The sequence below is a fragment of the Ictidomys tridecemlineatus genome, chromosome 9, assembly GCF_052094955.1.
Source record: "Ictidomys tridecemlineatus isolate mIctTri1 chromosome 9, mIctTri1.hap1, whole genome shotgun sequence".
Lineage (NCBI taxonomy): Eukaryota > Metazoa > Chordata > Mammalia > Rodentia > Sciuridae > Ictidomys > Ictidomys tridecemlineatus.
Genome location: NC_135485.1, coordinates 112,430,358 through 112,453,261, shown reverse-complemented (window position 1 = coordinate 112,453,261; position 22,904 = coordinate 112,430,358). Strand labels below are relative to the sequence as shown.

At 38.4% G+C, this 22,904-nt stretch overlaps 1 protein-coding gene across 7 annotated transcripts in view; it reads right to left on the bottom strand.

Annotated features, from left to right (window-relative positions):
• The window catches only part of Fam13a (family with sequence similarity 13 member A), a 328,573-nt gene that overhangs the window by 169,258 nt on the left and 136,411 nt on the right, over window positions 1–22,904 (bottom strand). For 6 of the 7 annotated variants that reach the window (XM_040293090.2, XM_078021926.1, XM_078021923.1 and 3 more), the window contains one exon: window positions 16,463–16,616. The exons of the other annotated variant lie outside the window; for it this stretch is intronic. In XM_040293090.2, coding sequence (XP_040149024.2) covers window positions 16,463–16,616 — 154 coding nt within the window. The remainder of the gene's footprint in view (window positions 1–16,462; window positions 16,617–22,904) is intronic. 7 annotated transcript variants of the gene reach the window in all.

Genomic DNA, 22,904 nt, shown 5'->3' with positions numbered 1-22,904 from the left:
ACAGGAGGGCAAGTGAGCACAAGTGGCACACAGACAGGAAGTCAGGCTGAACGTCATCCTTTTATCAGGAACCCACTCCTTGCACAACATACTCCAGAGATAAAAATGAAAGGGTAAACGTGCCTGTCGTGAAGGCAGAGATCTCATGACATTCACCTCTCACAGGTCCCTCCTTTTAACACTGTCATAATGGTAATTGTATTTCAATGTGAGTTTATTCAAATGATAGCAAAAGGGAATGTGCAGATATGATTAATCTGGCAAAATAGGCAGGTGGAAGTCTACAAAACAAACTTTTATTGTGTGTTAGAAATGTGAGTAATTATTAATGCCCAGCATAGTTACTGTACATTTCATGAAGAGACTTTGAGTTTATTTTTCATTTAGATAAACAGGGTACAATTTAATAAACATATAAAGAACTAAAAATAACTGTTTTGGAAAAACAGAAGAATGTATGAACTGGTCCACATCATTTAGGGTAAAGCCAGTAAAAGTAAATATGAGATATTGTCTTTTCCCCTGAAGGACTTACAATGCAAAAAAGAGTAGGAAAGAACTCCCAAGGCAGAATGTGAGACTTGTTTGAACAGAAGGAAAAGAAAGCACATGGTACACAGAAGAGATGGAGAGAAACCATGCCTGGAAGATGGGAGGATTTCATACGAGGAGAATTTGAGATGTCTTAGTTGGACCTGCACCAATCCAACCATAATCAGACCTTGCCGCAAGATTGAGCATCAGCAGTTAGTTAGGTGGTGCGTGAGAGGAATGGGGGTGATAATAGAGGAAAGAAGGGAGTCAACGAGGGGTGTGTCATTATTAAGCTCCTACAGAGTTCAAAAGCTTAACACTTGGGGAAAAGCTCGGGGAACTGTAAAACACATTCCAGAATTATTCCAGTCAAGGAATAGAGAAGCTGGGAACTTGTATCCTATTCTCCTCAGTCACTGGAGGAATGTGCAGCTAGCTCTAGGTGGTTTTGACCAAAGTATAACTTCCATCCCAAAGAGATCAAGTGAAGAAAGTATCAGATATGGAGTTCGACAGCAAATAAATGTAATCTTGGAAAATCTGTAAATATTTGCTTACCTTTTTACTGAGAATTTTCTCTTTGCCAAATACACAGAGTTTAAGTATTTAAAGTCGGCAACTTCTGAGATGTCAGTTGAAGGGTATGAAGCATTACTGGTGTTTTCATAGGCAAAAGTAATTTAATCTGTTACTGTCAAATAGGAAAGAAGAAAAAAAAATTCCAACACTAGGGAATGAATGTAAGGGTACACCACTCCTGAGCTATCTTGCCAGCCCTTTTTATTTTTAATCTTGTGACAGGGCCATGCTAAGTTGCAGAGGATGGCTTCAAACTTGCGATCTACTGCCTTGGCCTCCTGAATCACTGGGATTATAGGCATGTGTCAGTGCACCAGACAGAAAGAAGAAATGTAACACATGGTAAATACATTTAATCTATTAAAATGATATCTGAGCAGCAGACATGACTTTCTAGTGTTGGTCTGTAATCACTCTATAAAACAAAACGTCGGTAGAAAAAATCAACAGCAGTCTGAATTGTAAATATTTAACTATAATCTAAAAATTGGAGCCATAAAGTACTCCAACCTAAGCAATAACTTTGAATTCTCATTTTATTACTGAATGCTTTATACTTCTAGTTAGTCTAATTGCTTTCCACTACTAGAAAGTGCCCATATGAGTCATGTAGGCCAATAACATTCTATCATGATATTTTTATCTTTGCTTTTCCTAAATATCACTTAATAAGTTTTAACCTTCAAACTTAGAACCTATCTAAGACACACAACTCACTATCCAACGATGGATTTGACTAGAAGAAATGAGCAAATGAATTCTAATTTAGTGTTATCTATGAAATCAGGTACTCAAAACAATACAGATTTGGGTGGGTACAAATTAGTAATTTTTATTATGTAAATTTATGTATATAAAGAGATAATGCAAATAAATCAAAAATAAGCAAACAAGATCTACAACATTTTTAACTTCCTATTATGATTACCCTGTTGCTCAGAAGTTTGGAATAGACCTTTCTTACAGGTCTACAGAAGAGACTAGGCATAGTGAAAACACTCTGAACCAGAGTCAAAAGAACTGAGTTCAAGTACTTCCCTTATGCTAAATCACTAAAATGCACAGTTACTGAATGATAATTGCAAAAATGATCATGGCATTGATGGTCCTATGTAAAACTCCAAGATCTAGGTTATTTCCATACTTGGCCTCTAATCAGTATTTTTTGAGTCCAAAATCCAGCTTTATCATTTCCTGTTATGCCAGGTTAACAATTTACCCCTTAGGTTTCCTCACTTACAAAGTGGGATTAAACCACTTACTTCACAAGGTCACCATGAAAAGTAAATGAGATAATCTGTACAGAAGAACTGGGCATAAGGTCTGGCTGACATAGAGTCCCCTTTCCCTTTTGTCCCTTTAGAGATTCCTGTACTGATTTTGTTTGGTGTAAACTGTAAGCTCCCCTAGGAACAGGGACATATTTCATCTGTTTTCTGAGCCTCCCCAGCATTCAGTCCTGTGCTTTGCACTGAGTAGTTTTGCATTAAATAAGAACAAAGTAAACAGATATTTGTTAAAGTTTTAATTGTACTTAAGCTATGATCCTAAGTGAAAATGGGGACACGTGATGTTTTTGAGCATGAAAAAGACATGGGAAATGGCTTAGGAAGTTTATTTAATGTATATGGTACATGACTATGGCTCTACATAATAAGACCAAACTTTGTAATCAAACTTGCCATAATATATATTAATAAGTGAGCACTTCCTTCAAACTAATCACAATGGAAGGCCATTTAAACGCTTTTCTCCTGCTCAGAGAATTTTTAAATGACCATATTGAGAGTTGCCTTGTGAGTCACATAGAAAATCAGCAGAATTATTTTATAGCCAGATTTCAATTTTAAACCCCAAAGTTAATGTTTAATTACCACTCCCAAAGCTAGTGATCTGCTGTGGCTCAAAATGACTGTTGCTTATTTCCCATGATCAAATAAAGCAGTCAAGTACAGAGATTTCCAGTCCAACAATATACAAAAATATGGCATGTGAATGACATACGTGCTGAAGACAATTTCAAAATTACCAAAGATAATACAACCATCTAATAAAGACAATCTCACAAGATGCTTGTTTGGAATAAGGTTGAACTCATCTAGATATTTCTAGATAGCTATTTAGTGACATGTTACATTTGTGATATGATATGTACATCTATGTGAGATTTTATATGAATTCTATTAAATTTACCCATGTATTATTTACACACAAAGTGACTGGGAAGACCACATTCACATCCTTCCTGTCCATCTAGGTATCTGTCATCCTCCTAGGTAAATTCAGGGTCCACAAGGACAGGCCACTGACAATTTGATCTCCCATCCTTCAGCCATCTCCTTTCGCATGATTGTCTCTTCTTCACTTCAGTCAATAAGCTCATGAACACAGCCTAAGTCTTCCCATCACTCCAGAAAGCTTTACCTCCATAATCACTAGTGCAAACCACTCACTCTCTGGTCACAGTCTTGTTTTCCTAGGGGCCTTGCTCATCTTCTCCCATCTCAAATGCTCTTTAGCCTAACAGGGGTCTCCAGTGCCTCCCTTCGTGTTGCTCTTGCGTATTCCAACTTACCCTTGTTGGCTCACACTGCTCTGGTGTAAACACCACCATTTTTACATGGAATACTATGACAGATTCCTACAGGGGTCTCCCTGATTCTGCCTGTCCCTCCCAACAGCCCAGCAGTCAGAGTAACATCTGATAGGAGTCGGTTCATGGAACTCTTCTCCTCAATTCATTCTAATGGCTTCACTCAGAGTCAAAGTCCTTACAGTGACCTGTCAGAGTCCTTGTCACAGCTGTGATTTCCTTTTACTTTCCCCTTGGCTCTCAACTCTGCTCATCAAACAGACTGGCATACTTCCATCTCAAGGCCTTTCCACTGCTCCCTTCCCAGAATGCTCTTCTGTCAATTGTCTTCATCGCTTGCTCCTTCACTTCCTTTAAGTCTGTGCTCAGATGTCTCCTGTCAATGAAGCACTTTGGCCATACTATTTAAATAAGAAGATGCCACTCCCCTACCTCAGTAGTACTACATTTGCCTTTTTCTGCTATTTTTCTCCACAGGCCATGTCAACTCTCTGACATACTACATATTTTACTTTTTTAAAATATTGGTTGTTTAATGTATGCACATTAGAATATAAGCCTGGTAAAACAGAGATGTTATTTATTCTTTGTTGCTATATTCCCTGAGCCTAGAACAATGCTTTGCTCATAGTGGGCATCCAATAGTGACTTGGATTTGATGAATTCAACTTAGAATCCAAGGTCAATTATTTCAACTGTACTTTAGATAATGAATTTTAGTGAGTATGTAAATATCTGGATGATTAAGTTAATGTTTGAGTGGCCAAGAGGAAAAAACATCCCTTGTCTGGATTTAGATCATCTTCTAAAGAGAAATTCTAGAATTATTCACAGCCAGAGAAATTAAATCATGGCTGTTAGATGCCTACTTGAAAGACGTGTTTCTCCTAACTCACTTATTCAGAAATCCAGCTTTGACCTTCCAATTTTATGAAATAAAAACATTTCTACTTCTACTTTTTTTCCTTGAAACCTACAAAACCAAAAAAATTAAAAGAAAAATTTCCATCTTAAATGAAACAAAAAATGACCATAACTATTGACCAGTGACTGAGAAATCCATTTGCAAAATTCAAGAAAATACAGACCAAAAGGCCAAAAGCTAATACATACATTGTCAGACCTTCAGCAGACCACAGATTTCTCCAAATGTCACAGTGCTAAGAGGTCTACCCAAAATCCCTGTATTGGAGCAACTATATCTAATACACTTGGAGAAAGCACTATAGAATCTGAAAAAAACTTTTATGCATTGAGGTTCACTTCCAAAAAATACTAGGGAAAGCGGAGTTGCAGGAGGAGTCATAAACCTCTTTCCTTTTCCTCACCCTGGCCTCCTGGTGGAGGAACACTATGTTTTAGAAAAGGTAGATGAATGCATGATGGAAGTCATAATGAATTTTGCAGCTACTGACTGTACCCTGGAAGAGATATTAGGCCACCCTCTTGACAGCCTAATGCTCGTACCAACGGGTAAAGTAAAACACTCCCAAAACATAGCTTCAGTTAAATTCATCTTGTTCTTTATGCCTTTTATTGTTCTTCTATCCCTTTAAGTTTTAATTCCATAAATTCTATTCTAGTTTTTTGTTTATTTTGCTCTTCTATTGTGATAAGAACAATTAACATGAGCTTTTATCCTCTTAAATTTTTAAGTGACCAATACAGTATTGTGAGCTATGGGCACAATGTTTTAGAACAGATCTCTAGAACGTATTCATCTTGCTTAACCAAAACTTTCTAGTCATTAAATAGCTACTTCTTTTCCTCCCCCAAGCTTCTGACAATCACTGTCTTATTCTCCACTTCCATCAATTCATTCTAGATACCTCTTACAAGTGAACTCATGCAGTTGGTCTGGTGACTATCTTATTTCACTTAGTACAATGTCGTTAAGCCTCATTTGTGTTGTAGCACATGGTAGGATTTCCTTGTTTTTAAAGGCTGAATAATATTCCAATGAAAGTATATACCATATTTTCTTCCTTTCTTCCATCTGTGGGCATAAGTAGTTTTCACATCTTGGCTCTTATAAATAATAACTACAATGAACATGGGAATGCAAATAACTCACTGAGATCCTGATATAAATTTTTTTGGATACATAGGAGGAGGTGGGATTTCTGAATCCTAGGGTAGATCTATTTTTAATTTTGAGGATACTACATACTGTTTTCCATAGTAGCTATACCATTTTACATTTCTACCAACAGTATACAAGGGTTTCTTTTTCTCCACATCCTCACCAACACTTGCTATGTTTCATCTCTTGGTGAACTAGTAGGTGTTAGGAGCTAGCTATCTCATGGGTTTTGATCTGCGTCTCCCTGATGATTAGTATGCCATACTAGCTAAACTCTCTTATCTAATTCTCTCCCATGGTTTCCTATAGTCTAGACAGATATATGTGGTCACCACTAAATAAACACTGCAGTCTTTAAGCCCATCTTTCAGTTCTAGATTTCCTGTAGCCCATACCACTTCCTACATTCAGCAACAGAGCCATTTGAATACCCTATCCTTCTCCAAAGCTTCTACTTAAAGGAGTTAATTGTCTTTATTTCTTAACACTTAACTTTCTTAGTTCCATAGCACATGGCATTTTTTATAGTAGCAGTAACATCTGTCTTGCATTACCTTGTGTATAGGCAGAATGAAAGGCAGCACATACATGGAATCCAGAAGACCTGGCTTCGAATGCTCATTCTATCACTTAATATTTAAATGGGGGCAAATTATTTAACCTCTGAAATCCTCAGTAGTCTTCTCTATAAAATGCAATTACTAATAACTCATAGGATTATCTAAAGAATTAAAAATTTCAGAAAAATAAAATTGAAGTGGCAAATCTACCATGAAAGATCAAAATTGATTTTTTTCTAAGAACAAAGAAGTATGATTCATTTTCCAAAAGCACATCTAGATAGACACATTTAATATTAGAATAATATCATATTGTTCATTGAGGATGCAGATTCTTGCTTTTCCAAAGAGGATACTTAATTTAATCATGCTAAGAAAAGTAGAAAATGGAACTAATAACAAGGAATGTCTAGAAGCAGGGCCTCTTCTGTCATGAGTCATAATCTGTGGCAACTTAATTTTTCTGCTTTCACTGAATTCCTTCTATGATCAAGCTCTTTTGCTTTTATGGGAAAGAGAAGTAAGCAGAGGTCATGAGACTGATTATTTCTTTATTTTAAAGCTTAACTATATTGAAAACCTTGCTATCATTATTTAGTAATAAGAGAAAATGGCAAATTACTGATTGTTTTCCTATTTTTCAGATAAGGAAACCAAGATTGAAGATAGATGTAGTTTTCCCAGAGTCACATAAATGAGAAGCTCTAATCATTCTGCCTGATTTCAGAACTCTCTAAGTTTATAGTACATTTTTATTAATACATGAAGTTATCTCTGATCAGTTGTATCAAAGTAAGCCAACAGTTTCAATAGCTACTTTTTGCAAAAAATAAAAATTAATATCTTACATTCCTATAATATTTAACTGTCTTTGAAAGCACTTCTACAAGCATTAATGATTTGAATCCCACAACAAATCAATGTTTTTCTCCATTTTAGATAAGAAGTAAGAGAAATAGAGAGATTACAAGTTTCCCAGTGTCATGTTACTGAAATATAGGCCTTGGCTTGAGGTGTAGGTTGTGGTACAAATGTCTTAGCATATATGAGGCCCTGGTTCAATTCCAGAACCAAACATTTAAAAAAATAAACACACACACATATTCATACATACACGTTTTTCTACCCTAGTATTAGTGCTCTTCTCAGAATTGTTAATGATTTTAGAATTACCTAGTACCTTTTTTTAAATAAATGAGGCATTCATTAGGTATTCAATTGACTATCATATTACCAATTTTATTCAATTAATTTGAAAAATATAATTTTTCATTTTATAGTACATATAATCTGTGATGTGATCACAGATGTTATTTTCGATAAAATGAATTGATTTCAGGAACTTTTTCAATGTCAGGTATAGTGCTCACTAGCTGGACGGGTGAGGCTTGAAATGACAAGGCTCCAATGTAACATCAATCATCAACACCTGGTGCATTGATATATGAGAAGGAGTAGTGGGAACAAAGTATCAATAGGTAGAGTGGATTCTATAAAAATCTTTATTCATTATGTGAGGATTTATGTTTTATAATACACAAATATGTTAGGAGAAATCATTGTAATTTATAATGTGAAAAGTAAGATGTTCATGTTTTCTTTTTCTCTTTTTTTTTTGGTGGGGGGGTATTGGGGATTGAATTCGGGGGTACTCAACCACTGAGCCACATCCCCGGCTCTAGTTTTTGTATTTCATTTAGACACAGGGTCTCACTGAGTTTTTTAGTACCTTGCTGTGGCTGAGGCTGGCTTTGAGCTAGTGATCTTCCTGCCTCAGCCTCCCAAGCTGCTAGGATTACAGGCGTGCATCACTGTTCCCAGCTAAGATGTTCATATTTTCATGAATATCTTTTTAGCAGAAAGGGGAAAGATAAGTCAAGGTGAATCAGTAAGGAGACTACTGTAGTCATTTCTCAGGGATTAATCAATTCTTAAATCTGGCTGGTTATTAGAATCATCAATGAAGCCTTTTAAAAGTACAGTTTTCAGTCTACTACGTTTCTGACTCAGTAGGCCTGGGATCATGTATGGGTTTTTTTTTCTTCCTTTTTTTGTGTATTATAATCATACATAACGCTGGGATTTGTTGTTAGATATCCATACATGCACGCAATATAAAAATATAATTTGGTTAGTAGCATTGCCCAATATCTCTCTTTTCTACCTTCTATTTCCATGAGATACCCATCTCTCTAGTTTTCACATGTGGTAGAAAATGTATGATTCTTGACTTTTTGTCAAGGGCTTATTTCACTTAACATAATGCTCTCGAGTTCCACCCATTTTCCTGCAAATGGCATAATTTAATTCTTCTTTATGACTGAATAAAATTTCCTTGTGTAAATATACTACATTTTCTTTATTCATTCACCCACTGATAGACATTTTAGGTTCGTTCTAAACTTTAGGTATTATAAATTGCAATGTTATAAAAAGTGTTCCTTTTTCTCACATCCTCTCGAGCATTTGTTATTTTTTGTGCTTTTGATGGCTGCCATTCTAACTAGAGTGAAATGAAACCTTCATTTAGTTTTGATTTGCATTTCCCAAATGCTAAAGATGTTGAACATTTTTTCAGATACAATGCTGTGTCTGAATGTTTGTCCCTTCTAAAATGCATGTTGAGTTTTAATTGCCATTTTAACCATTTAAGGAATTAGGTGATTGGGCTGCATTAGCTCCCACCTCATGGGGGGGGATTAAAGTCATTATAAATGGCTTATTGTGTTTGTCAGTTTGCATCACTGTGACTAAAATACCTGACCAGAACAACCTAGAGGAGGAAAAGCTTATTTGGGCTCATAGTTTCAGAGGCCTTGGTTCACAGTCACTGCTTGCATTTCTCTGGGCTGGAGAGGAGGCAGAACGCCATGGTGACTTCATGGTGGAAGGGCATGGTGGAGGAAAGCTCCTCAGGTCATGGCAGCCCGACGGAAGACAGAGAGTGTGAAGGACTACAGACAAAATATAAACCCCAGAGGCATACCCCCGGTGATCTGCTTTCTCTATCCACTACCCAGTATAATTGTCCTTTCAAATTATTAATCCAACAAATGGACTACTGCACTGATTAGGTTACAGCTCTCAAAGTCCATTTGCATGCTTTCCCCTGACACCTCATATCCAAACCATAACACTCGGCCAGTGGCCCCAAAAGATCATGTCCACCTCACAATGCAAAACGCATTTAGTTCATCTCCAAGAGTCTTCATAGTCTTAACAGTTTTAGCATTGCCCCAAAGTACAAATCCTAGTTTCCTTCAAGACTCAAGGCAAAGCTGCGTGCAGTGGTGCACACCTCTAATCCAAGAGACTCAGGGGGTTGACACAGGAGGATCACAAGTTTGAGGCCAGCCTCGGTAACTTAGTGAGACCCTGCCTTAAAATAAAAATTAAAAAGCCTAGAGGTGCAGTGTCAAAGCACCCCTGGGTTCAGTCCCTAGTACAACAACAACAAAGACTCAAGGCAAACTCTTGGTTGTAAGTTCCTGTAAAAAATAATCAAAATCCAGGGCTGGGGTTGTAGCTCAGTGGCGGAGCACTTGCCTAGCATTTGTGAAGCACAGGGTTTGATTCTCAGAACCACATATAAATAAATAAATAAATAATCCACTGACAACTAAAAAAAAAAATAAAAAAAAAAGAAAATCCAGTTACATATATCCAATATACATTGGCATAGAATAAATGTTTTCATTCCAAGGCGGGTATAGAAAAAAGGGAAGGGGTTCAGTCTTGTATTGGCAAGACTGAAACCCAGCTGGAGAAACAAGTCCTGTAGGTCCACATCCAGCACCTGGAGCCCTTGGTGGAGAGAACATATCTTCATCATGTGCTCCAGATGCTAGCAGCCAAGGGACTTGGGTGGCCCTATCCCTATAGCCTTGCTAGTCAGAGCCCACGTGTCCTCTCTCTTAAGCTGGCTCTGTCTTCAGTCAGCAGCTTTCCTTGGCAGACATTCCACGTTTCTGGCATCTCTCCTGGGGATCTCCGCTACAGCTTCACCTTCCTTCTCATGGTTTCACACATCACCTCCTTAAGAGCTGCCTGCAGGGATTCCATCCCTTCTACACTTTGGCTTCCCAAGATCTTCTCTGAAATCTTGGTGGAAGCCTTTATGACACCTAAACTCCAGCATCCTGCGTTCCTGCAGAACCAGCACCACATGAATTATGCCACTCTGTCACCAGCTCCAGAAGTAGCTGGGCCTCTTTGGACCAGGCTGCAGTGGCCTGAGTTTCTGGGCAGCTGAGCCTGTGAAATGAATCCTCAGGAAACAGCTTTCTAGGAACTCCTCTGTGAGCAGGGTGCCCCCAAGGTCTCTAAAACGAGTTTTCACTTCTATACCCTTGAGCCTGCAGTGGGTGTGCTCTTGTAGAATCCTGAGGTATCCTCAAAGGCCTCTTTCCTATTGTCTCTGTGCAAAGTAATTTGCTTCTCTTTAGTGGCAGTAATCTTGTTGACAACCAACATCTCCTTTGGCCCCAGGTTTACATAGCATTTTCAGTCAAATTGCAAGTTTTAAACATCTTTCATCTTTGACCAGGCATGGTGGTTCATGCATATAATCCCAGTGACTTGAGAGGTTGAGGTAGGAGGATCACAAATTTGAGGACAGTCTGGGCAATTTAGTAAGCCCCTGATCAACTTAGTGAGACCCTGTCTCAAAAATTAAAAGGGCATGGGAATATAGTTCAGTGGTAAAGCACACCTGGATTCAATCTCCAGTATAAAAAACAACAACAACAACAACAACAACAACAAATCTTTCATCTTTGCCTTTTTGCTTCTGTTTCTCACAGTAAACCTGGCTAAAAGCTATGAGCAACACCCATGCTACTGCCTTAATTCTGTGCTGCCTTGAAATTTCCTCTGCCAGATTCACTAGTCCATCTCCTTTAAATTCAGCCTCAGAGAAAGTCTCAGGACCCAGGAAAAATGCAGACAACTTCTTTGCCAGAACTTAACACAACAGCCACTAGTTTAGTTTCCAGTGCAGTCCCTGTTCCCTCTGGAACCTTCTGAGTACAGTCTTTACTATCTACATTCCTATTAGCATTCTGGTCTTCTGACCTTCATCCAGAAACACCCATTAAGCTCTGATTACAACATTCTAAGGCTTCTCCAGACTGCATGTCCAAACTTTTCAAACCTCTTCCCACTAACCAGTTCCAAAGGCTTTTTTAGTGGCAGTAATCTTGTTGACAACCAGGTTAGTCACAACAACGATCTCACTTCTGACACCAATTTCCGAGTTAGACAACTTGGGAGTCACTGTGACCAAAATTCCTGACAAGAACAACCTGGAGAAGGAAACATTTATTTTGGTTCTTGGTGCAAGGCTGGCCAATTCCATTGCTTTGGCCCCAAGGTGAGGCAGAACATCATGATAGAGCAATGTCCCTTAGGTCATAGCAGCCCAAAAGAAAAGAAAGAGAGCAAGGAACCAGAGCCACCATAGATTAGTGAGCTGATTAGGTTCCAGCTCCCATAATTCAATCATGAGCTTTCAGGGGACACCTGGGATCCAACCATAGGAGTGAATACGGCTCCGTTTTGCCTTTGCTCTTCTCCATGGGAAACAAAGCCTTCCTCCTCTCTGGGGATACCACGCTCAAGGTGCCATCTTAGAATCAGAATTCGCCAAATGAGCTGGTTCCTTGATATTAGACTTCTGGCTTCCAGAACTGTGAATCAATAAATTTCTGCTCATTATGAATCACCCAGTCTGTGATATTCTGTTAGACTAGCACGAACAGACTAATATGGGTCATCAGATGATTGTGACAGTGTAACATTCTCCTGCCTAGATAAGAGTCAAGAAGATACACTATGAGTCTGGAGGAGAAGAGAGAGACGTAAGATATCTAGACAGCAGAAATTAATAGTGGTTAATTATGACTGTTTTCGTCAGTTTGGGCTGCTATAACAAAGCACTGTAGAGTAAACAATCAACAACAGAAATTTATTTCCCCTAGTTCTGGTGGCTTGAAGTCAGAGATCTGGGTGCTAATGTGGTTCACTTCTGGTGAAGGTCCTTGTTAGAACTTCACATGGTGAAAAGAGCAAACTAGCTAGTTCTCTAGGTGAATACATTTGCTTCATTCATGAGGACTTCACAATCATGAACTAATTCCTTCCCAAGGACTCTGCTTCTAGATACTATTAGATTGGGATTAGATTTCAACGGAACAGTGACTGAGCAATATCCACTCGAAGCAATTGTGTGCATGGGTGGCCAATTAGGAAGCCCCAGAGTACAAGCCTAGCATTAGTCTTCAAGGGCAAGGAAGGAGAATAAGAAATTCATGGAATATACAATAGCAAACGGCCACTAGTCAGTCAGAAGTGTATGTATGTCTTATCAGGCAGAACTTTGGATTTAAGACTTAAGAATAAGCTTAGAAAATTGAAATGCTTAGGTCGGATTGAGAAAGAAAAGTCCTCAAAAGAGACAAATGGAGGTAAGAGACATAGCATGGATACAGTATTGATTCATTATTTAGTGGAAAAAGATTTGGTTGGGGACAGAGTATGAAGGGTCTGAATTCCAACTTAAGAAGTCTGAATTTGGGCGGTGGCTGGGGCTGGGGCTCAGTGGTAGAGTGCTTGCCTTGCACAGGTGAGGAACTGGGTTCAATTTATTTATATATATATATATATATATATATATAGTATGCATCTACAACTGAAAAAAAATATTTAAAAAGAAGTCTGAATATATACTGCTAGAAAAATGAGTAAAAGGCAAAATTGGAAGAATAGCAAAAAGCATGTTTACTTAAAGCAGGATTTTGTAAACATATATATGTACATAAACATGTATATATTTATTTTAGTTTAGTTGTAGAAGGACGCAATATCTTCATTTTTTAAAAATCTATTTTTTTATGTGGTGCTGAGGATAGAATCCAGTGCCTCACACATGCGAGCCAAGCGCTCAACCACTGAGCTACAACATTCCTGCATCTTAAAGCAGGAATTTGTTATCAGGTTTGGCTTTTAGGAAGATTCTATTACTGATGAGAAGTTGGGAAGAGGTGAGCTTAGAGGTGGGAGAAGAGTTTGAAATAGTGTGCTCACCATATACACTATTCAACAGCAGCGGTAGAGGGCTGAACAAGAAACATCTATTTCTGGAGACATATATAAGGCAAACTATGAATCCCATTGGGAATGAGAAAGGAGAAATGAAGGATAAAACTAAGGATTCTAGCTCAGCAAGATTTACAGACTGAAAATTTTGTGTCCCTCTAAAAGGCACACCTTAAAATCCTAAGGTCCCATGTGAGAGTATTTCAAACTGGAGCCTTCAGGGAGTAATTGGAGTTTGATTAGGTTGTGCAAGTGGGGGCTCATGATGGAATTAGTACCCTTATATAAAAAGGAGAAAGTGCAGCATTTCCCTGGCCATCCTGCAATGTTTTTAAGATTTCTGGAGTTAAAAACAATAATCTATTTTCCAAGCACTGTTCAGGTTTACACAGCTAACAACGGCCAGCATGTTCTCCTCCTAATAGCATGAACTCCAAAATGGTGTTGGCACAGCCTTTCTAAATGGTTTCTGTGATTTGTATTTCACCCTTGTTGGTAATCCAGGGAATCATATTCCCTTGTTGCATCCTCTACCTTCTCAGAGATGAGATAACCAGCCAGATCAGTTGAAAAAAATAATTGCATCGAACATTCTGCTTTAACAGAATGAGCCTTTTCAGAGTATAGACATACAGTTTTTAATCATGACACTTATCTGCCTCTAGACCAGATCTGAAACTTAGCAGAGCAGCTGTCATATTCTTCACCTACTCAAGATACCTGTATTTGGCTCCCACAATATTACCTGTTTATGTGTGTCCTCTTGTCCTCTCATCCTACCTCTCCTGGGCTTCAACCTACTTGCTCAAGGAATTCCATGCAGGGCACCCTTCCTCTTATCTCAATAGATAATCATTTTCTTTATACAACATGCCATCTCTCATTGGCGTGTTCCAGCAATTAGCTGTATCTACGCAAGTTTGTGCCTAGGAGATCATATTTATCTATTTGAATTACACTTTAGGTTTATGTTATGAGTCCTAATAAAAAGGTATGAGTGTTATAAAGTTTTTCTCAAAGATTTAGCTGAAACAAAGTCATCTGCCTTTCTTTTTTTTTATTGGTTGTTCAAAACATTACAAAGCTCTTGACATATCATATTTCATACATTAGATTCAAGTGGGTTATAAACTCCCATTTTTACCCCAAATACAGATTGCAGAATCACATCGGTTACACATCCACATTTTTACATAATGCCCTATTAGTAACTGTTGTATTCTGCTGCCTTTCCTATCCCCTACTATCCCCCCTCCCCTCCCCTACCATCTTCTCTCTCTATCCCATCTACTGTAATTCATTTCTCTCCCTTGTTTTTTTTTTCCTTTCCCCTCAGAACCTCTTATATGTAATTTTGTATAACAATGAAGGTCTCCTTCCATTTCCAATCAATTTCCCTTTTCTCTCCCTTTCCCTCCCACCTCATGTCTCTGTTTAATGTTAATCTTTTCCTCCTGCTCTTCCTCCCTGCTCTGTTCTTAGTTGCTCTCATTATATCAAAGAAGACATTTGGCATTTGTTTTTTAGGGATTGGCTAGCTTCACTTAGCATAATCTGCTCTAATGCCATCCATTTCCCTGCAAATTCCATGATTTTGTCATTTTTTAGTGCTGCATTATGCTCCATTATGTATAAATGCCACATTTTTTTTATCCATTCATCTATTGAAGGGCATCTGGGTCCATCTGCCTTTCAATATTTAAAAATGGAACCCTTTGTTAAGTATTATAGGCACTGAAGGAACAAACTTAAGGGAGAATTTTTTTTTTTCAATTTAAAAAATAACTTATTTAATTTTTCCATAGTGAAACGGAATGAAGTGTTTCTTATTTCCTCTTGTGAATCAAGGACATATGTTTTTCAGTTACTAGGTTGCTGCTAACTTAGGTTATACCTGGTATTCTCCAGTTATCTCATTTTATTATTTTATCTGAGTATTGTTTTTGACTCACCTCAAATTTCAGTTTAAAGATCTATCAGGCTGGCAAGATGCCTGCTAAGTGCATCTCTCAGCTTCCAGAAGAGGTACTCTGCACATTCTAGGCAGTCTATTGTATTGGTAGTATAAATGCTAGTGAGAAAAGCTAATATGGGTCTTATTTTCCTGCTTTGGTGCCGTGCTACTTGATACCCATGACTTTCTTTTCCTCCTTCTAAGTCATGACCACAGCTAGAAGAAAATACGAAAACTCCCTTCAGATTCTCCTATCCAGTGCCTCTGATTCCATCAGACATCACACTTGGGTCAGCAGGAGCACAGTGTGGCCTGTCGATCTGATCAGTCTGAGGGAAACTTTCTCGTGATTTACATAACGTGAAAGAGAAAGAAATAAGATGACTTCCTTCTTTCCCGGCTTCAGGAGAATTTGGTCTGGACAATTATACTCTGATTTTTCCAATGTAGGCCTGACGGCTCTCCATGCATTTGTCTAATGTTTAAAGGGTACGTTATTAATACAGAAAAGGACGTAGACAGTATTGTCAAGGACTCCTTTACAGGCCTCTAAAATACTGACCTTTACTGGTGACAGTTTTCAAGGACTACTCTGTGGGACTTAAAATCTAAAGTTGGGCTTGGAAGTGTGCCAGCCACCAGAGAGACAAAAAGAGGAATGTTGCCTTCAGAGTTTGCAGTCTGGCAGGGCAGCGCACCCGAACACAGCAGCAAGAAGACATACCACAGAAGGTGCCTTTTGTGGAAGCAACAACAGGCTTCCACAGAAAGGGCCACCCGATTCACCCGCACACTAGGCTCACATGAGCCTTTTTGAGATAGTTTATAGCAACAAGCAAACATAAAAATCACAATTATTCTTGAATCATCTTAGAGTATATACTAACTTAATCAACATTTAGTAGAGGAAATAGATGTCATAAGAAGAACTCCACATACATAAGAATAATAGTCTGAAATTACATCTTGATGAGATTTTTATGACAAAGTGAAATTTTCAAAAAAAAAAAAATCTTCCATCAGAATTATAGTGATACTGAGAATTCAACACCGAAGTTACTTACTTTTACTATGATAAGCCTAGCCACGTTTTCACACCTCTGATTATCATTTTCTGTATATGCTACTTCAAAGAGGGTATTATAATTTTCTAGGATTTTAGCCATTATCTTGTTGCAAAGGTCCTGTTCTTTCATGCCTTCAAGCCCAGTTGGCACACTAGAAATAAGAAAAAAAAATTGAGAGGAATTACTTAGCATAAACAACAATGCCAGCATATCTGACTCAGATTTATATTTTGACACCTCCTGAATGATTAGCCTTCTTATAAAGACACATGGGATTTTCAGTAAGCTCTATGGTAACGTGCATGACGTTGTTGGAGCAATTGGTAAGTTCCCAAGATCTGAATCAACAGCTTGTGCTGACTAGGGAAAGTCAGCCTACTCCAGAAGAAAACAGATTAGCACTGATGTTGCTGATGCTTTGAATATATTAAAACTCTGAATATATTAACACTAGTATGTCCAAGATAACATACATGTAAAAGCAAAAGTGAAAAAGAATGAGTCTTATCAGGATAGATTACTATTATCATGAATAACTGCAACACAATCTGCATTAAAAGATTTTTTTTACATAATATACAAAAAGTACAGACATTAAAGGAAAAAATGAATACTTCTGGGGAAAAAGAAGATAGCTACTGTTGAACCTGAGAGATGAGTACATGGAAGATTTCCACGTATCTATCACTCTGCTTTAGCAAGAGAGATAGCTATCTCAGCTTCAGTAAGAGAAATAAACGTCTTTCTTGGGTGTTTAAAATTTTTTGATAATAAAAAAAAGTTGAAAATGAGTCTGAATGCAGACTCATTAACAAAGTAAAAAACAAAAACAAACAAAAAACAAAAAAGACCAAAACTGGAAGAAACTATCTTCTTCAGTAACACATATAGTCGACATAGGATTGATAGTTAGACTATGCAAAGAATTCTTACTTATCTAAGAAAGAGAATCCACTCAAAAGAAAAAGTGACAAAGGACCTGAGTTGAAACACTGCATTTAGTGCCCACCCAGATAATCCATGATGATTCTTTTATTTCAAGATTCCGGTCTTGATCACACCTGCAGAGAGACTTTTTTCCACATAGGGTAACATCTGCAGTATCCATCAACTAAAACCTAATGTCTGAGGAAGACATTATTCAACCTATTAGACCATCTTCAGGGTCCACACCTTAAGGTGTCTCCCAGTGAATCACAACTTTATATATTCCCTTCTGGATGCTGTGACTGGCTTCTAGCCAACAGAATTTGCAAAATTGATAGGATGTCAATCTATGATTCGTCACATTATATGAGAGTCAGTATTTGCAGATCAGAGATATTCTCCTGCTAACTATGAAGAAAGAAGCTGCCATGCTGCTAGAGGGCCTCGAAGAGGGTAAGAGCACAGATGGCAGGGAACTCTGGGGACCTCAGGCAGCCTCCAGCTGTGAAAACCCAGTGAGAGACCGGTGTCCTTAGTTGTGCAACGACAGCGAGATGGAGCCTGTCATATGAGCTCAGTGAGTTTGAAAGCAGATTCTTTCCCAAACTCAAACCTCAGGATGAAAATGCACCCAGCTGCTACGTTGGTTTCAGTACCGTGAAACCAAGAAGACAGAACCCAGCTAAGCAGCACCTGGATTCCTGACCCACGGAAACTCGTGAGATAGCAAATGTCTGTATTTTTAAGCCACAAAGACAGTGACCATTTGTTATGAACAGCTTTGTATCTGAAAGTGAGGTGCTGCTATCATAAATATGTAAAGCGTGGGAGTAGTTTGGATCTAGCTACTGGAATGACACGGGCAGAACTTGAATGGCATCGAAGAGAAAGCCTCACTATGCTTTGAGCAGGTTGTCAGTGGAAATCTGGACTTTAAGGAAACCATTGGTGAGGACTCCAAGGAAATGAGGAATGTGTGTGAACTGAAGTTCTCCACACAGGCTGCGTTTGTACTTGAGAAATTTCAGGTTGTTCCCGGATTGAAGCATTGAGACCTCATGGAGATAGAGCAGATTGGAAGCCAAAGTTGTACTGGGCCATTTTTAGTCCCTCTGACAGTGTCTGACCTAGCATTTCTGTGACCACAGGGTAAGTGTGTATCACGTTTGACAGACCTTGGGCCTATCCTAGCCTTAAGGGCTTAAGGCTGGGAATCGGGCCTGAATCCTGTAGGGGATTTCTGGGTATTGCTGAAATATCTTTTTCTTGAAGAAGAATCTCTGCTTCTTTTGTAGTTGTCCAAATTTGATGACCCCACCCACTTTCTTCTGGGAGTACAAAAACTATGCAATCTTCTTCCTGGGAGAATCAGGTCCTTTGGGAACTCTGTCCTTCCTGAGGTCACCTTGTTGACTCGCGTTTGTGTTCCCGTGGCATGGTTTTCATTTTGGCTCAGAATAAACCATTTCCTTATTTTCTCAAAGCAGAGTTGTTACTGTCCACTGACACGTGTTATTGGAAACTGGAGGGAGAGATATCCTTGTTATGGTGGCAGAAAGCTTAGCAAAATTGGATCCTGAAGTTATGTGGAAAGCAGAACTTACAAGCAATCGGCTTAGTGATACTCTTCAAGTGATTTCCAAGTGATGTTTCAAAAGTGCCACCTGGTTTCTTTTTGTCACTCCAGTAAAATGCAAAGGGGAGAAGAGAAAGACACGGAGGGAAGAACCCCCACAAAAAGCAAATGACTGTAAAAATTCTCATACTCTTCAGTTGGCAAAGGACACGAAAATTAAGCAATTCACTGTTAGGGAAGAAGACTTCACAGAAAAGGTTGAGAGTGTAACTATAAACCTTTGGCTAAAACCTCAGAAAAATCAAAAGCTCATATTACTATGAGTCACACTGAAGACCCTGTTGGATGATTAAGAGTGTCTCACAGATCATTTCAATCAAATCAGAGGACTTTTAAAAGGCATTCTCTCTTGGCCATTTTATCACGAGCCAAAGATAGAAAAGTCCTGCTTGGCAAAGGTCTGTGAATGTATCTCTTTTAAAATTGGAGTGAATCCCTGTGAAACCCACAGGAGACTCAACAAAGTTTTTGGAAATACTTATTGCAGCAGACACACTGTCCACTTGGAATGGAAGGACAGAAGGCAGGCTGTTGTACCTCCCAAACTGTATTGCCAGGGAGCAGGCTGATAAAACTATGTGCTGCAAAGATGCGCTGCCTTTCATTTTAAAAAGTATGACTCAGAGGGCAGAAGCAATGATGCATGGGGTGAAGCTGAAACAAATCCCTAAGTCTTGGAGGCTGGTCCTTAGGGGATGAAACTAAAAAGACAAGATATCTATTAAATACAGAAATACATTTAATACACACTTAGCTATACAGTATATCTAAGGTGTTGAAATTTAAATTTAAAAAGGAGTTTTAAATTAAAAAAAATTCAAAAAGATTCCTCAGGAGAAATATCAAAAAGAATCAGAAACACTGCTCTTGTGCCTCTAGTATGTCAGTGTGAAAGTTAAGTACTTGCTCCTAATCCATCAGATCCACCAGGTGGTCATGAAATAATGCACAGAAGAGTGGGGCTTTCAGGCCAAGAGGCTAGTGGGGGTGGGGTGGGGGATTCTGAGTTTTAGAAAATGAGGTTCAGGTTCTAGCTCCACTGTGCATATAGTGTAGCTTTTGGAAAGCTGTCTAACTTTGAACACTTGTTTCTTCATTTGCCAAAAAAGACATGTTAATAAAATTTTAAGGATCTTGTGAGAATCAAAATTTTCAGAATTACATTAAGAATACTTTGCAAAACTATGTGCGAGTTATGGGAATGGGGTCTCTCTTTCAAAATATTTTATTATATTACTCTTCTCCTTGTGCTGATGTGAGATCATAAATACCTACAGGATGAGATGAAGGGAGGTGAATGACACGCTGGTAGGACACTATTGACCTCTGACAATACCTTAGGTGGAGCGTCTGCTTTGGGTGATGCTGGATCATTGAGCCATGATGATGTGGATAGTTGGATGTTGGGAGTAGATGTCAATGACTGGTGTCCTTGATAGTTGAAGGGCTTTTTGCTGATGCCCTCTAGAATTACATTGAAATTGGAAATCATTGTTTCTTTCTTTTTATTTCATCCAGTGTTAATGTTTCATGATCAGAGAGATGACATGAATGCTGCATTCCATACAAGGATCATATTCCATAATTTTGTCCTTTAATATCTGTGCAATTTGAATGATGTTGGCATATTCTGGTAGCATCTTCATTGCCGGTTCTGCTTTGCCGTCCCCTATTCTTTCTCTGTAGAGGACAAAACAGGTTCTTCTATTTCCTCATTTGACACTTTGCAAAGACCTTCAATATGTTCTTGCATTTCTTCATCAAACATCAGCAATGCTTCTCCAACTTGCCTTGCTCAACGAATAATTTTTCAGACTTCTCCATCAGTCCCTGGGAAGTCTTTAAAATCATTCTGGACTGAGTTCTTCTAGCAGATATTGACGGCTTCTGGTTTTAATTCATCCATCACAAAACTGACTAATATTATTATTGCTTAAATATTATTATTAAAAATATTGTATCAGCAATAGTGAGTAGTTTCCAGCATTACATCTAGATTATGGTCTGCATCAACTGCTGACTAAATGTGATACTAGGTAGATGTTCATAGCTTTGAAAAACTGAATAATGTCCCAATGGAAGGGCTAAAGAAATGAGGTTGTATGTGAGAATAAAAGTAAAACCTTGACGTTTTCCTTTTCATCCTCAACAGACTGAGGATGAAAAGTAAAACCTTGACGTTTTCCTTTTCATCCTCAACAGACTGAGGATGACCAGGGGCATTGTCTACTAGTAACAGAACTTTAAGTTATAACCCATCCTATTCAAAATATTGTTCACATCTAGGATGAAGCACTGGTAGAGTCATTTCATAAAGATACCTGTCACCCACGTTTCTGGTTACATTGCCAGAACATGGGTTGTTTTGATTTTTGTTTTTGAGAGAGTGTGGTTTCTTCACACTGTACACTATACCTGGCTTTATCACTGGCCTTCCAACATGCCACGTAGTACCAGATGAATCTGTCCCCCCATGCCTTATGGTCTGGTGCTGCCTTTACACTTTTATGAATGAAGATTCTTCTGGGTAACTTCTTCGAGGAAATTCCAGTGTTGGTCGCAATTGAAGACTTGTTTGAATTGTTATCCTTTCTCTTTATTCCAATTGTGCCCGCAGTGTGGCAGCACCTTCTTCATCAGCAGGTATGGCCTCTTCAGTAAGTTTACGTTTTTAGACCCAAACTTATTCCTGAATCTATACAACATTTCCTTGATGTCTTGGTGTCCCTTGGTTTAGGGAATGTTTTCATATGGGCTCAATCTTTCTTGTGCATCAGGTTGCTGTCATTTGGAACACATTTTCTGTTCATGCCTTCCAACCATAAATTCAATGCCTTTTCCATCTGAACTCGGCACCTATGACACTTTGTGGCCATGCTTCTGAGGTTTAAGGACAAAATTAGCATCAATTTCCTTTTCATTCCTCACAATTTCATGGATAGAAGAGTCACTTTTGCCATAGATCTTAGTAACCATAACACAGGACTTTTTCTTTCCTTACTAAGTCAAGAATGTTCACCTTTTTAACCTAAAGAAAACACATCCCAGCTTCTCATTGGCATATCTGGATTGCCAGCTTCTCTACTTTTGCACCGTAGGGACATTAGCAAGTAAAACAGGGGTTACTTGAACACAAGCACTGTGATACCTTGACAACTGATCAGAAAATAAGGAGATAGCATATGTAATGCGCCTATGTAGACGAAGGGATGATTTATATCCCAGGTGGGACAGTGTGAGATGGAGTATTTGTGTTGCTCATAATGGCATACAATTTAAAACTTATCAATGGTTTATTTGGGGGAATTGTCCATTTAATATTTTCAGATCATGGCTGACTGTGGGTAACTAAAACCAGAGGAAACAAACTGTGGTTAAGGGGGAAGCTACTATATTAGGTGTTTTGTGTCTTAAATCTAAGTCAGCAATTTAAAAAGCTTAATGAGTGGAATATTACTCAACCTCAAAAAAGAATGAAATTATGGCATTTGCTGGTAAATGGATGGAGCCAGAGAATATCATGCTAAGAGAAATAAGCCCATCCCCCCCAAAACCAAAGGCCAAATGTTTTCTCTGATATGTGGATGCTAACTCACCATAAAGGTAGGGATGGGGTGGTGTGGGGGCCTAGGGAAGAATAGAATTACTTTAGATTAGGTAGAGTGGAATGGAGGGATTAGGTAGAGAAGAGTGAAGGGGGGGGAGGAGGTGTGGGGATAGGAAGGATGGCAGAATGAATCTGACATTATCACCTTATGTGCATATATAACTACATGACTGGTGGGACACTACATCATGTACAACCAGAAGAATGAGAAATTATACTCCATTTATGCATGATGTGTCAAAATGCATTCTATCATGTATAACTAATTA